The sequence below is a fragment of the Spermophilus citellus genome, assembly GCF_964194105.1.
Source record: "Spermophilus citellus genome assembly, chromosome: 1".
In the NCBI taxonomy this organism is placed as follows: Eukaryota; Metazoa; Chordata; class Mammalia; order Rodentia; family Sciuridae; genus Spermophilus; species Spermophilus citellus.
The window spans coordinates 228,906,513-228,923,369 of NC_138182.1; the positions used below are offsets into that span (position 1 = coordinate 228,906,513).

Sequence of the window (16,857 nt, forward strand, 5' to 3'; positions counted from 1 at the left end):
AATGTTTTTAATTATGAATGAATCCTTGTAAAAATTATTATCTTAAAAATACATTAAGCCGAAGGCAGTGGCGCATGCCTATAATCCCAGGGATTCAGGAGGTGAGACAGGAGGATCTTGAGTTCAAAGTCAGCCTCAGGAAATAGTGAGGCATTAATAAGCAACTCAGTGAGACCTTGTCTCTAAATAAAATACAAAATAAGGCTGGAGATGTGGCTCACTGGTCGAGTGTCCCTGAGTTCAATCCCTGGTACGGTACCTCTCCCCCCACCAAAAAAAAAGTTACAAGCTTAAAGTAGTCTGCAGTTTTGTTTTTTGTTTTGTTTTCTACATTTCAAGTCAATCACAGATTTTGACTTGAAATGTAGAAAATATGTTTGGTTGCTCTTCATTTGGAAGCAATATTTTTCTTAATGTTAGGGGAGTGTCTGTTCTTTTAAAAGAATCCTCTATTATAAGAAACATTTTTAAACTTGGAAGATATTACTAATATATTTATCTCTAAAAACAAAAGAGAATGTATTTTCTCAGACATCTTTTTGTGGTAAACTGTTATTTTTGACCAATCTGCTTGTTGTTTTGTTTAAAAAAAAAGAAAGAAATATAATTTTAGTCTGTGAGCCCTACAACTGACTGAAAACAAAACAACCATAATATATTTCAGTGATATAATTACAGGTTACAGTCTACTAATTAAAAATTAAAGTTAATAATAATCCTCACAATGATAAAAAGCTGGTTGGGAATTATGCAATAAAATAGAAATAAAATCAAGCCATAATTTTTTAAAAATGTGTAATAATAATTCCTTTAACAATATTATTAAGTAAACAAACTTGTCCACCAAACCATAATTTTTTTAAACGTGGAATAATAATTCTTTTAATAGAATTAAGTTTCCAAATATAGACATATAAAATAATTATGTCTATCTACAACTAAAAATACTAAAACATATACTAATATTTTTAGTTGTAGATAGACATAATTATTTTATTTATTTATTTATTTACTTATGTGGTGCTGAGGATCAAACCCAGTGCCTCACACATGCTCCCTCACTGAGCCACAACACCAACCTCAAATATATTTATATTTGAAAAAAGAAAGCTAAATATTCATATATCCACTATATGTAATCATCTTTATTTCTTAGCCTATTTTTCCATATTTATTTTTCTAAATTTCCACTTAAATGTTGATACCAACATTTAAAATAGAGATACACTATTTTCCTTCTGAATCCTCAAAAGAAGGAAAATAAAGTCAACAAGGATATAAAATTTTCTAACTTAAGAAATAGCCTCTGTAGCCAGGTGTGGTGGCACACAACTATAATCCCAGCAATTTGGGAGGCTAAAGCAGGAGGCTGAAATTCAAAGCCAGCCTCAGCAACTTATCGAGGCCCTAAGTAACTAAACAAGATCCTGTCTCAAAATAAAAAATAAAAATAGGGTCTGGGGATGTGACTCAGTGGTTAAGTGCCCCTGGCTCAACCTCTGGTACCAAATAAAGAAAAATAATTTAACTTCTCTTATTCTTTTCTTGAGCAATTCTTACTCTTTCTAGTTAATTCTAAATTAAATTTCTGGTTGCTCCTTAGGTACATTATTTTATAAATAGATGACTTCCAAAAATTTGGAATTGTAACTTAAAAAATATAGTACTTACAGATATACAATGGAATCATACTTAAAAAACTAAGAGACTGACAAAATTATTATTTACGAACAAAAATGTCAAACTGTGAAACATCAAGAAATTAAGACCATTTACATAGTGGCAACATCTATGCTCTGAAATATTATCATTATTGCTAATATCATTACCTATTAAATATAAGGTCTGTGCATATAGCTAGACTGGTGTTAGTGGGAAAATAAGGTTTCTAAGAATTTAGGATTTTAAAATATAATGTAAGTTTTAATATGATACATTGCAAATATGCTTACTTTGATAATACATGGTTTAAAATTAAACTTTCAAAGTAAGATTACTAAATTTCATGAAGAAACCCCTATAAACACCTATTCTAAGACAAAAGAAATCAGTGGTGTTGGATTTAACACTGAAATAAATGCCCGCCTGTTTTGAATTTGCTCCGGAAACTGGAAGGTAAGGAAACAGAACATGTGCTTTTAAAAAATTCACAATCATTAAGATGATGATGGGAGTCTATGGCACTGTAGCTTTTACATCACAGTAACTTTATTCAGAGCACTCTAAAGGGCACATGAGAGACCCTGCAGTAAAACTAGAGTAAACTACATATTAAAATCTATTGCTGATAACCAGAAAGAAAGAGGAATTGGTCCTTTTAGAATTTCCAAAGACACATTGTCAGTCATTAAGAAAGAAAATGAAGATGGTCTGATGGTTAATCTCTGAGGAGAAAGCACTATGAGTATTCTAATACCATGGTAAATGCTGGAGCAACTTGGTATGTATTGGGCCCTTTGAAAAAAGGTAAAAGCACAATATTATAAAAATTAAATAATTCCATTTACCAAGATAAGAACCCCTCCCACAAGATAGCATGAGAAGAGAAAAAGAAGTCCTTTGTGATGTGGATGTACGCTATAGTGCAGCTATGAAAGAAATTAATTCCCAAGTGCCTAGTCCAGAGCTCGATAAATACCTTTTATTGCTATTCATGATCTGTTGTTAGAGGACAAGCATAATCAAAACCAAACTTAACAGAGGGCACTGATAACTATAGATGCTGAGAAGATGTGATCTATCCCAATAAGTAATAATGACAGATACAGAAAGAAAACAAATACTATCCAAGTGGTCTGTAAGGGCTGTACCAATAGACATAGAAGATTATGTAAAGTACATGAAAAACTGCTGCTTATTATTAGGCTTAATAATTAACTTAGCCATGGAAATATTACTCAAAAAACAATGTATATATCCCAGCTTGACACAGACTGGGTTCCCACTACAGACCTATTTTACTTCTTTTTTTTTTTTTTTAATGTCTGGGAATCTAGACTTTGGTCAGTCTACATATAGGAAGTAAAACCAAGAGAATGCCCTAACTTCTGAGTTTTAACTACTGAGAATAAAATATAAGAAAATGAAATGAGTTAAAGAAAGCACTTGACTCTAAATGTTAATCTGAGTAGGTGAAAAGCTTTAAGGCTGTTCTCATAACTTTGCCCACTGAGAAGTAACCTTCACCCTAGAATGGCCTCACAGTCAAGCCCTGGAGCTTAGATGATGAAACACTCTTCATTTCCTTTTTTTTTTTTTTTTGGGGGGGGGGGGGGCACAGGTAACCAGGGATTGCACTCCGGAGCACTCAGCCACTAAGCCACATCCCCAGCCTTATTTTGTATTTTATTTAGAGACACAGTCTCACTGAGTTGCTTAGCACCTTGCTTTTGCTGGGATTGGCTTTTGAACTTGAGATCCTCCTGTCTCAGCCTCCTGAAGCTGGGATTATAGGCGTGCACCACCATGCCCAGCTCTTCATTTATTCTTGATGAGCCTTCTCTTCACAAGACTACAGGAAATAACTCACCCTTTCCCAACACAGTCTTTCAACTTTAAGGTCTGAACTATATTTCTTTTAAATTCAGCTTTTTCATTTAAAGGCAGCCCTGAGTCCATGGATTTCTGCCCATGGATATTCCAACTTCTAACTGCAGATTCAAAGAACTTCAGAGCCTGGTCAATCCAAATATCTTAAAGGATAAAACTGAAAGGCAAATAGACTGTAACAACTTACAAAATAGCAGCAATACAACTAAACCCAAAATCTATTGGAAACTAATCAAGTGTTCTACATGTTAAATCTTGATTTTTATAAAAAGACAATTTCTTAACCAATGATCCACATCTTTTTTTATATTTTATTAGAGACAGGGTTTTGTTGAGTTGCTTATGGCCTTGCTAAATTGTGGACACTGGGTTTGAACACTCGATCCTCTGTCTTGGCCTCCTGAGTCACTGGGATTACAGGCATGTGCTACCACGCCTGACTTAGGTTATCTTTTGGAAAGTCATTTTAGTTGTCTATTTAAGGAAGGGAATCTCGTTATTACTTTCCTTTGTACCAGTAGTATATGACTTAATGAATACAATGTACATTTGGCAACAAATAGAAAACAAATCAGTCTTAGGAAAATGATTCAAAGACTAATACAAGCATACCTAATTCTATTGTTACCTGGTCCAGAGAGACAAAACTAAGAATATAAGGCAATTAGAAGAAAGCATGGAAAATGCTTGGAAGCTCCAGGATATAAAATGGAGTAAACTATCATAACATGGAACAAAGGTCAGATCCCAAAAGAGAAGGAGCCCAATATTCACATGAAACAAAGAGAAACACACTTCTGGAGTCAAATACTGATCAGAAATACTAGTTAACTGTGTGTTTTGCATAGAAAGCAAGTTCTCAATAAAAAAGGGTATAAACTAATCTGTGTTCCAAATGTCTATTAGCTGATTTCAGGTAGGAAACCCCTAGAGCCACTATTAGGGGTAAAGGAGAAAAAAAAAAAAAAAAACCTCCAATTCCCATAGGAATTACCTCACATAAAATAAAACATAAAGCAATTAAATGACACCTCAACTCTAACCATTAAAACATTTAAACCGATGCCTTTTGTCCAAAAGAGCACTATACTTCCATTCAACATTCTTGTTTCCTCGTGCATACTCAATATTATTTTGAAGTTCCACAAATCCTTGGTTTATTTCAAAGGTACACAAGAATAATATAACATATAAAAGAGACTCAAAGTATTTACTATAAAGCAAAGAACATTTAAAATTATAATCACAATAGTTTATTATTGGAAAAAAGTGGCCTTGCTTTAAATGTTAACTCTAGTCACACATGTGTAGTGATTATGGGATTAAGGTATTAGTCACAACTGTCCTTCAACTCAGCAGTTAATTCAGTATGATCTTTAGACTGGATCTGACCAGAAGAGCTCTATTTGGAATATTGGTAATGAAAAAAAAGAAAGAAACTAACAACTGATCTCTGCAAACAGTCTTTTGATCAAGGTGCAGACAGAACAAGGTAGACTGGGTGACTTGGAGGTAAGAAAGCATGGGTGTACATGCACATAGAGGAAACAGACTCAACCTTCCTGCTCAGGGGCTGGAGGGAACTGAATGAACAAGTGTGAAGCCACACTAGGCTTTCAACAGCAGGGAAGAGCTGGGTTTTAGGAGACTGACAACTTTGAAGCTGTTTATATCCTCTATATATTTTAAAACCCTATGTTTCTCTTGACAATTAGGGTGTTCATTAATATGTCAAACTGAATGAATCATTCTAAGCAGAAATGAACAATGCATTTAGTTAGGTCCCAGGGGTTTTAGAAGGAGCCAGTAATAGTCACAGCAGCAGAAATCAAAGTAAAAAACCACCTGTGAAGGAAAGGAAGTGCAAGGGTAAGAAAGAAAAATTTGAGGCTCAACTACACCCCTTTCTCTGTGTATGTGGAAAAACTGTCCCTCCTTTACCAAATGTTTATTTTTATTTATTTATTTTTCCAAAAGACTTTCCCAATAACTTTCACTTTGATGGGATAGTAGAATCAAAGCACTCCCAAGAAATAAATACTAAATAAAATCACCTCAATTCGCACTGTAGAAACTAATTTAACAGTACTGACACAGTAGGGTTCTAAAATGGAGATTTCCATTATATACATTTAAATAACTTATAAAGACTCACCTGTAGGCTTAACTGAATAAAACCCAATGGCCTCTCCTTTCTTCCACAGAATCTTAGCATAATCAGAACTGCTATGACACAGGAATGGGATCTCATTTCTCTCCATTTCCTGTTTTCTATAAATAATTCGATTCAGAACATATAGAACCACTCTCTCCCCAAGAGTGCTCACCTACAAAGAAAGTCAAACAGCAGGCACAGCAGTTACAATATGCAGCCATTAGTACGGCTAGTCACCTTGCTCCTGCTCCCACATCTCACACTGGTATCCAGAGCACCTCAAATACATTTAAAACAATTTATAAAACATTTTATATCACAGAGATGAGACAATCTATTTTCATAGACACATTTTATGCATGGAATACAGCCTCTTAGCAAATTCTAAAACAGGCAAAACAGGTTCCCAACACACCAAACACCCAGCATCTCTTTCAGGGCTCAGTGTTGTCTTTATGCTTCCAGCCACGCAGATCCACGGTCTCCCAGCCCTAACTGCAGCCCCCTCCCCCAATATATCCTGCTTCAACCCTTTTACCCCATTCCATCCTCCACATAAAATGAGGAAAAAGGGAAAAAAAAGGGGGGGAAAAAGTGTTATTCCCTAAAGATTTTAAGAACAATTACCTCATTTGATGAAGGAAGCCATAATTAAGCCCTTGGGAAAGACATCTGTCCCACCTGTTCCAGGTGAATGTTCATTTAACAATTCTTCTTACTGTAACTGTAAGAATATTCCATACCACTCCCCATGTCCCTCTCCTAGACCAGATGAGTGAGGACACTAACACCAAAAACATCCAGTGAAACATTCTTGGGGCAAAGACAGAATGGAAACAGCCTCACCTCATACACACAGGACCACATGGTCACAGGTACCCTAATAATACCAACAACCTTCTAACATAAAGGAGTCAGTTTCTCACCACCCCTCATAGAACTTCATGCTAAAAACAAAAGAGTTCTCTACATAAAGTCTACTTTCCCTTAAGTCTCCTTAAATAAGAACAAGTTCATCCTCTGATTAGTCAATTGAAGAGAAGAAAGAATTAACCATATGCACACACTACTTTCAAAAATATCCCTGGCAGGAGATCTCCCATACCAAACAACAAGAAATGACAGCATTGACTAACACTAACATAGTCAGCAACCTGTTCTTTCCTTGCCCAGCTCTGATCAAAATTCTTTCCCATACTAAGCTGAAATCTAGCTCCCAAAGACTATACTTTGTTATTCTGCAGCCATACAGACCACCAATATTTAAAGATGGCCATGATATTCCCCTAACTTTCACACCAAAGCTACACAATGGAACAACTAAAGGAAAAAGCTAATCTAATACAATGTGTGGTACTTCTGCCATTCTAGTCCTCTCTTGGAAGTGCTCCATATCCCTAAATCTCTCTTCATGTTTGGCACACAGGAACTGTAGAAATAAATACTGAAGATGCCAGTGAGGCAATAGGATTTAAGGTTTCTGCTAGCTTCATTTTACTAATTAACTAAAGCCAAAGTCTTTTTCACATGAGCTGCTGTTTCAATTTGGTATTCATGGTGTGTATACATAGCTTATTTTTTTTTAAACTAAGGTATTTCTTTACATATTTTCCTATTTAATTTCATCATGTTAGCCCCTTCTCTGTGTTTCTTAATGCTACCTTTCAAAGGTTAGATCCCCTATCGGGTGCTGTGACAGGCAGAATTGATAAGTATGCCACCTATGTCTTCCTCCCAGTAATGATGACTAGGACAGAAAAAGGGACAAACTTTTGCAGTATGTAACTGAAGACTTCCTTTTCATATAAATGAGCACTTAGTTTCAGGAACAGAGTTATGATCTTTATAATCCCATTTAATTTTACCACAATATATGAGACAGAGGGAAATGAGGTTCCTAGTTTTCAAGTAAAGTCATTTACTTGAGGTCATGAGTTCATTAAAAACAACGATTATGCCCTCCTGTGACTTTACCAACCTATTTTTCCATAGTGGTCAGGATTTGGCAACAGCAGCAGTGCTACTTCACTCATGTTCCTACTTTCTCAAAAGATGCTGCTGTCATAAAGTAATTAGGTTAGAGGAAACCTACTATAGGAATCCAATTCATACCTGAAGGTTTCATAGTTTCTTTACTTGTGTAGGAGAGGCTACATGGTCTGCGTAAGATTTCCCCTTCTCCAGCCTTTAACATTCCTGTATAATATGTCAAACTTCAGTCAAGTTTTTATACACCTTTCTTAACATGTACATTTCCTCTATCTATCGGGGCTATTCCTGAGAAGAAATTATTCTCCTCTATTACTATCTACTCCTTCCATCTGATGGCTTTATGCAGGTTATGAATTCCCTCCTTCCCTTCATTTTTGGTTCAAAGTTCTTTATCAGACTGGCAGATGCCCACGTATACACATTCTCCCAGCTTTTGTGAGAGGTGCCTATTGCTCTGAAATTTCAAGACAAATTCAAAAATTAATATCCAAAAGGATAAATGCTGACTGTATTATACTCCTCCTACAATCACAAGCGTGATCACTTTCAAAGCTGTAATCTCAAGCCAGATGCAGCGGTGCATGTCTATGACCCCAGCTAAGCAGGATGCCAAGGCAGGAGGGTCACAAGTTCAAGGCTAGCCCAGGCAACTTCGAAAGACCTTATCTCAAAATTCTAAATAAATAAATAAAAAGGGCTGGGAATGTAGTAAAGTAGTACTGTACCCTGGGTTCAATCCCCAATATTGAAAAGAAAAAAAAAAAATTTTAAACCCAAAAGGAAGAAATGAGAACACCTCAGTAACCTGCAAGATTCTTGCTTTCTTTTCCCAGATTTTGAAGTTTCTTGACATGCTTTCATGCTTTCCTTGTTTCTTCTGAATAGTCCAATGATCCCACAAAAGTAAACAGAAATAGCTGACACCTTCCAGATTTGACAAGTTTTTAGACACTTGGCCTATCCTAAAAACCTTCTAAAGGAAGAATTATCAGGATACATATTTGTATATGTTAACTTCATTCCTCTCAGCAAAACTCTCTTCCTCTTAGGCATAACTAACAAGGATCTCTGTACCTATTATTGAATAGTAGTGCTTACCTATAAAGTCAGTATTCTCCTTAAGTAAGAAGGGTCTGATGTACCTTAGCCAGTGAAGGGGCCTCTTCTCTTTCATTGTAAATGGCACTCTTCCAGCCACCAAACATGTCTACAATCTTTGACCTTGATTCCTCAAATATTTTTACAACTGGTGTCTGTGGACTTTCCCCTCCTGACCTAGTTATCTTCTAAAAACCATAGTACCTGAAATGTCTCTTAAACCTTTTCAACACCAGCATGCAAGCCAGGGTTCCTTCTGTAACAAACACTGCAGTGGATGGCTTCTGGCTGGCCTATACTCCACACCCCACAGAGGCTTTTGAAGCTTGTTCTCACCAGAGCCTGGTTACTCCACTGTTCAGAACCCGAAACAGGTCACTAGAGGAGGCCCAACTAATAGAACAAGTTTCCTGGTCAATGTCTCCTAGAGTCAGAGAAGTAAAGTAACCACATGAAAAGAATTAGGCTTTCCTCTTCCAAATAAGAAAATCAGAAACTAAAGTGGATAAAGAATGCCACAGCTCAACTAACCCACAGGTATTCAGTCTCCCTAACCCAATTCACAGAAATTTTCAGAATCACATAAAATAGAAGAAACCCAACCTGAGTGCTGGTTTGATCATAAAATAAAACTCTAAGGTCTTAATATAACCAGATTATATTAAAATGGAAAAGAGTTCCATAACTTCAAAAACAAGCACTGTTTATAGAAAATATTGATTTACAGGATCATTACCTGCTTAAGACCCTCTCTAGAAGGGACAGATGTTTTCACAATATCATCAATAGCCCACCACTGATCAGCAAGGTAAAGTGCCACAGCTAAAACAGAATAAACAATCATGAACATTTAAATTTTAAGTGTTAAAGTCTATAATATTATTATCTGATAAGGTTTATAGATACTCTTAAATAGACCCATACATTCTACTTTATAACATAATACAGTCCAATTTATGCCATTTATTTTATTTCATCCATTAAACACTTATTTAATTATAAGCAATTAAGAGTTACATTTTTCTAAAATTAAAATTTGAAACAAGTTTTCAAAAACAAATTCCTTCATGACACTATCATGTTTATAAATTTCTAATAGTTTGTTGAAAAACTCCTCGATTTACAAAAATGAAGCAAAAGAGTGACCTGTGAGTGAATCTTCAGGTGCAAAAAGAGCAAGAATTTTCTGGGTCTGATTTCCACCATAAAGAGGTACAAAGCCTACGTTTGACAGGCTAATAGGTATCTGAAATGACAATTGAGAGAAGATTAGTGAAGAGTTTGTTAACCAATGTAATTCCACAAGATGCACAACCAGAAAAATGGGAAGTTGTACTCCATGTATGTATAATTCATCAAAATATCTTTTACTGTCATGTATAACTGAAAAGAATTTTTTTAAAGTCTGTTAAGAAAATACATGACAAAAACACCAAAGTGTTCATCAAAGTATCAAACTTTTCTTATATTAATTTTAATTATATAATTTCATTTGACAGAAGACAATATTCCTAGCCTCTTATTTTTTTAACATTATTTTTTTAGTTTTAGGTGGACACAATATCTTTATTTTACATTTATGTAGTGCTGAGGATCGAACCCAGTGCTTCATGCATGCTAGGGGAGCGCTCTACCACTGAGTCACAGCCCCAGCCCCTCCTAGTCTCTTATTTAAAAAAAAAAAAAAAAAAAAAGTAAAATCAATACCTTTTGAAAGAATTATATTGTCTTGGGGGAATAAAAACAAAAATTTATTTCAATAAATATTACTAGGCTCTAGTCATATCACTGAATAAAAACAAAAGCCGTATACAATAGGCCCCCAAAAGTCACTGAAAATCAAGATAATTAAATAAAGATAATTTATTATCTTTATTTAAAATAGACTACATCAGGGGGATACATTTCATTTTCTAGTAAAATAAACCAGTTTGGTAATTCATTTTTCAGCAAGTTACATATAATTACATTTTTCTGTTTGCATTAATCTAACACTAATTCTTCACTTAAAGTGAATATCTCAATGTTGATCATTATGATGGTAGGGAAGAATTACAAATCCTTTAAATCAACATTATTTCCAGAAGGAAAAACTGGGGTGCAGAGATTAAAGGAATCTGCTTACCTCAGTTCACAATGGAATTCAAATGATTCAAAGTCTAATGATCTTTGTGTCATAATGTACCATGGCTTACTGACAAGAAAATCTGATTTTACTATTTTTCAAAAGAGGAAGAAAAGATTCATTACACAATAATGTAATGTAGTATTTTCCTGATTTTTTTTCCAGTCTTGTTTTATTGTACTGGGAATTTTATCTACAACTTTGAGACTGGGTCTCTCACTATTCTACTAATGCTGGCCTTGGACTTGTGATCTCTTGCCTCAGCCTCCTTATTCGCTAGAATTACAGGAATTTATCACCAATGCTGACTTTGCTGATTCTTTTAATTATAAACAAATGTCTAAACTCACAAATTCTAAATCTAAAGTAAATTTAATTGAGTCAGCTCCAATATGATAACCATTCTAAGCAAAATTGATAAACTTCTTACATTTGATTTTAAAGATCAAAAGAAAAACATTAAGCAATAACCTGTGAAAACCTGAGGATTTTGTCTTTTAAAAACTGATCATAGCCAGGCACAGTGGCGCACACCTGTAATCCCAATGGCTAGGGAGGCTGAGGCAGGAGGATCCCAAGTTAAAGCCAGCCTCGTCAACTTAATGAGGCACTAAGCAACTCAGCAAGACCCTGTCACTAAATAAAACAAAAAAAGGGCTGGGGTTCTGGCTCAGTGGTTAAGCACCCATAGATTTAATCCCTGGTACCAAAAAAACTGATTATCACTGGACTTGAGTAGTGTATACCTGTAATCCCAGCAATTTAGGAGGGCTAAGGTGGAAGAATCCCAAGTTTGAGGCAAGCCTCAGCAACTAAGTGAGGCTTTAAACAACTTAGTAACACCCTGTTTCAAAATAAAATATAAAAAGGCTGGAGATGTAGCTCAGTGGCTGGGCACTCCTGGGTTCAGTGTCTAATATCAAAGGAAAAAAAAAAAGCCAAACTTGATCATGATGCTCTATTAATCAACCAATGTTAATACATTTTACTGGACAAAACCGAATGATTAAAACTCTTAAATGATCTTTTTAAAAAGGATATTGAGGTCATGTAAAAACTGGACTGAAAAGACTGATTAAAAAAAAAAAAAAATCACTGCAAAATGCCTTACCGTAATATTGAGAAAAGAAAAATACTCTGGATTTTCAGGGTCCCCACACCTTAAATCTGACATGTAATCTTCAGCAGCATTTTCCAATTCCTCATGACTGCAATTATTCAGTAAATCCACAGGGAATGCCATCCTCTTTAACAAACAACATGGAACAACACATTTCAGAATATAAAATGCCACTTTCCTTTACAAATTCTATTGTAATACTGCCACATTTTATTGTAACAAAACCCTCCTATTTCACTATAACAAGATACACATGATTTAACCATGTATGTGAAAAAGAAAACTGTCTAATGTTATTCCTTTTAACTAAAAGCAGGCAATGAAAGAGAAATTATTGGACACTACCTTAAATGATAAAAATAAATGATTTACACAGGTATAAAACATACAATATGCAGATACACACAAAAATATCCATGTAAATATATCCTCTTATACCCTTCAACATAAGTCAATGTAAAAGGACACATGGAAACTTTGTGGAATGATGCAAATGCTCCACAACTAGACTGTGGTGATAGTTACACAACCTACAGACTTACTTCAAAAAACTCACAGCTGGGGTTATAGTTCAGTTATTAGAGCACATGCCTAGCATGTGTGAGGTACTAGGTTCAATTCTTAGCACCATATAAAAATAAAATAAAAATACTGTTTTCATCTACTAAAATATATATTTTTTTAAAAAAATCAACCCCATAAATGTACTAAAAAATTAATTATATTGTACAGTGCAGTGGATAAATATTGTATGAAAATTATATCTCATAAATATATATAAAAACATGCACACACAAAACCAACCTGTTATTCTTTTATTTCATTTTGGAATGTTTTATAGTTTAGTTTTATGAGGAAACACTATAGGCTTTTGCACTACGATAAAGAAAATTATAAATTTAAGAAAAATACAGACTCCCCTGCCACTACAGAACATTATGTAGGTATTGGCCAATGCAACCAGACAAGGGAAAGCAATTAGTACTGATTGATGGAAGGGGATAGGGTGGGGCAGCAGGGAAGAAGGAATTATCATTACTATTTGCAAATATACTAAATTGGAAACAATTTGCTAAAATACCTTGATATAAAAACGTAAAGTCAAAATACCCAAATTCAGTCCCGCTGTTAATAAATGTAAATGTCTAAATTTTCCCTTTTAGGGGAAACAAACAAACAAACAAATTTATTAAATGATTGTGGAAATCCCTATGAAACAAGATTTCTAGCCAAATTTTAAGAAGAAGGAAAAGGAAAACACTAATGAATTTCAAGAGAGAGCAGGAGCATGGCAGAAGTGTGGATAAGGTAAGATGTATCAGTTCGGAAAGGACACAAAATGCAATAGTAGGTCCGTGGTAAAAGAAACTTAAGTGTTATTCTGGGCAACTCTTTCATATCTGAATCATAAATTCAACATGTGGAGCTGGGGTTGTAGCTCAGTCTTGACTGGGTTCAATCCTCAGCACACATAAAACTAAATAAATAAAATAAAGGTATTGTGTCCATCTACAACTAAAAAGAAGGTTAAAAATAAATAAAATAAATTCAATATGTGAAAGCAAACTAAGGAAACACATTATGTTCCAGAGTCAGATCCAGCAATTGACGGAAATTTTAGATGAAACCATAAACATAGAACAAATGGCCAACAGCAGATAAAAAGAAGCACTGTTTAGGACCCTAGTTAAGAGAATGTTATTATGTGTTTCTCCCCTCTTATAGATGGGATTCCAAATATCAAATATCCAACTGCCTAAATATTTATAACAAAGATCCAAATATCCTAGTAAAATACTGAGGCGTTTAATATTCTATATTGACTACATAAAGCACAAGAGGATTAATATTAAAACAATTCACAAGATTCACTTGAATAACACCTACCAAAATAAGGTACATGTTTAAAATTAAAAATTTTACTTAAAAATTTTAAATTTTAAACACATTTAAGATTTTCATTTGCTAAGAGTGATTATAATCTAAAGGGTGAACTGTAAATTAATATTTGCAGACCAAAGTCTAAAAAGCAAAGTTGATTACACCACATAAAAACAATATGGCATGGGCTGGGGTTGTAGCTCAGTGGTAGAGTGCTTGCCTCTCATGCGTAAGGCACTGGGTCCAATCCTCAGCACCACATAAAAATAAATAAAATAAAAATATTGTGTACATCTACAACTAAATATATATTTTAAAATAATATGGGGGGCTGGGGTTGTGGCTTAGTGGTAGAGTGCTCGCCTAGCTTGCATGAGGCACTGGGTTAGATCCTCAGCAACACATAAAAATAAAAAATGAAGATACTGTGTCCACCTAAAACTAAAAAATAAATTTAAAAAAAATCAACAACAATATGGCAGCCTAAGCAAGAAATACAAGATGGACCCACTGTAACAAGCGTGCAATCAAGGGGGCGGGGTCTGTAGCTTAGCAGCAGAGCACTTGCCTAGCATATGTGAGGCACGGGTTCCATCCTCAGCACAACATAAAAAATAAATGAATAAACAAAGATATTTTTTAAAAAAAAGTGCAACCAAACAAGTTTACATGATTTTTCTCTTTTTCATGTTTTGCTTTAATATTATGGTTCTTAAGAGATTAAATGCTAATACCACATTTGAAGTTCTAAATATGCATTTCTTTCTTAAATTTTATTAAAAAGGACAAAATTCTATGAAATAGGTAAAATAGGAATTCTGAATAAAGAACTCAACGACATAACACAAAAATCAGAGAACTTCAGGATACCAAGCAATCTCAGAGGTCTTGGCTTCTCACTAATATGGTGTATGTAAGTCATGTATATAGGCCCACCTTCCTAGTTCATGGCAAGGGGAAGACTGGAGACATAGGCTACAGGTCTCCCCAGTCCACTGATCTCTATCCCAGTGCTGCCCAAACTTCGATAATTTCCGTACTACCTCAACCTTTTTCTATTGCCAAGTGCCTATGTCACTATTTAATATTCTTCTTAACCATTTATTTTAATAATCTATACACACATACACATCTCATCATAATGCTATCTCCCTTGTGGTAAAGTATACATAACAAAATGTATCATTTTAGCCAATTTAAAGTGTTCAATTCATTCACAGAAAGTACATTCACAATGTTTGCAACCACCAAAAGTAAGTTCAAAAGTAAGTGAACTATCCATTTCCAGAACTTTTTTATTACCTCACATAGAAAATCTGTGCTCATTAAACAGTAACTTCCCATTCCTCCCTCTTTTTAGCCTCTGATAACCTGCTTCTATGAATCTGACTATTCTAAGAACCTTTCAAGTGGAATCATACAAAAAGTGAAATGGACACACTTTTTTCACTTGGCATAACACTTTCAAGGTCCATCTATGTGATATTGTGTATCAGAGTTTCAATTTGCTTTTTTTGGAAACATTGTATGCTCCTTAAATATTAAGACCTATGACAACCAATCTGATATATTATAAACTTTCCTAACTGGCATTAAAAGACCTAACCATAATTTAAATGGTCACTCAAATACCATTTATAAACACCTCCTAAACCACTACATCATGTGAATAACAGCACATTTTAGAAAACAATGCCCTGTCCCTATGAGGTTGCTCATCACAAGTCAGCTCTCTCCCTCCACTTTCCCACAGGTCAAAAGTAAGTGAACCGTGCCTCAAGTGTGAAAACAACTCATTATCCTTCATTCTTAAATCTTTGTAGATTAAGCATTTATTATATATATTAATATATATTAGTTGTTTGGAGATGGACACAATACCTTTGTTTTATTTATTTATATTTTTAATGTGGTGCTGGAGATTGAATCAATGCCATACATGTGCTAGTACCATTGAGCTATAATCCCAGCCCTAGATTAAGGTTTTAAAGTAGAAAAATAACTTGTTTTTAGATAGAAATAACTTATTTCTTGAGTCTGGAATTTAGATACCCTCAATTCTCATACAGAAGAGCACTGGGGGAAAAAACAAAAGTTATGAATACATAAAAACAACCATATCACAGGGCACAGTGGTGCACACATGTAATCCAGCAATTCAGGAGGCTGAAACAAGAGGATCACAAGCTCAAGGCCAGCCCCAATAGTTTAGCAAGTCCCTAAGCAACACAGATCATTCACTCAAAAAATTTTTAAAGAAACAAGGGTAGGTATATAGCTCAGTGGCAAAGTACCCCAGGTTCAATCCCTAGTACAAAAAAAAAAAAAAAATCCGGGCTGGGGATGTGGCTCAAGCGGTAGCGTGCTCGCCTGGCATGCGTGAGGCCCGGGTTCCATCCTCAGCACCACATACAAAGATGTTGTGTCCACCGAAAACTAAAAAATAAATATTAAAAAATTCTCTCTCTCTCTCCCCCCCTCTAAAAAAAAAAAAATCCATCCTAAGTTCTTAATACAAAAAAATATTTCCCTAATTTCAAGTCTAAATCCACCCCCACACACACCTACCTTCTAAAATATTTTAGAAGGAAAAAAGGTAAATCTGTCCTTATATCCACCATTATTTTCTTTACCAGTCATTCTCAATGCTAAATTTTATTAAATTTAAAGGAATGTTGAAAGAACTAGAAATGATTATGTATCAGTAGCAAAATCAGGAAATATTTACTGAGAATTGTCCATATGCCACGCTTTAAGGAGATTTTTACATTTAACATATAACAAAATACTTTGATTAGCTCTATTATATTGATGAAGAAACTCAGCTTTAGAGTTTAAGAAAGTTGACCCATATCATACCACTAGTGAAGCAAGAATATGAACCTAGGTAGTCAGATACATTTTCTAATATAAATATTTTTATTCAATATGCAAAAT

At 34.6% G+C, this 16,857-nt stretch overlaps 1 protein-coding gene across 1 annotated transcript in view; it reads right to left on the bottom strand.

Moving 5' to 3' along the window:
* The window catches only part of FAM169A (family with sequence similarity 169 member A), a gene marked incomplete at its 3' end in the record, with an annotated part of 66,157 nt that overhangs the window by 33,947 nt on the left and 15,353 nt on the right, over positions 1-16,857 (bottom strand). Inside the window, exons 2-5 of the mRNA XM_081279953.1 lie at positions 12,031-12,165; positions 9,941-10,040; positions 9,531-9,616; positions 5,705-5,876 (exon numbers count right to left, since the gene is read on the bottom strand). Of these exons, the coding sequence (XP_081136079.1) occupies positions 5,705-5,876; positions 9,531-9,616; positions 9,941-10,040; positions 12,031-12,162 (490 nt within the window). The 5' untranslated portion in view covers positions 12,163-12,165. The remainder of the gene's footprint in view (positions 1-5,704; positions 5,877-9,530; positions 9,617-9,940; positions 10,041-12,030; positions 12,166-16,857) is intronic.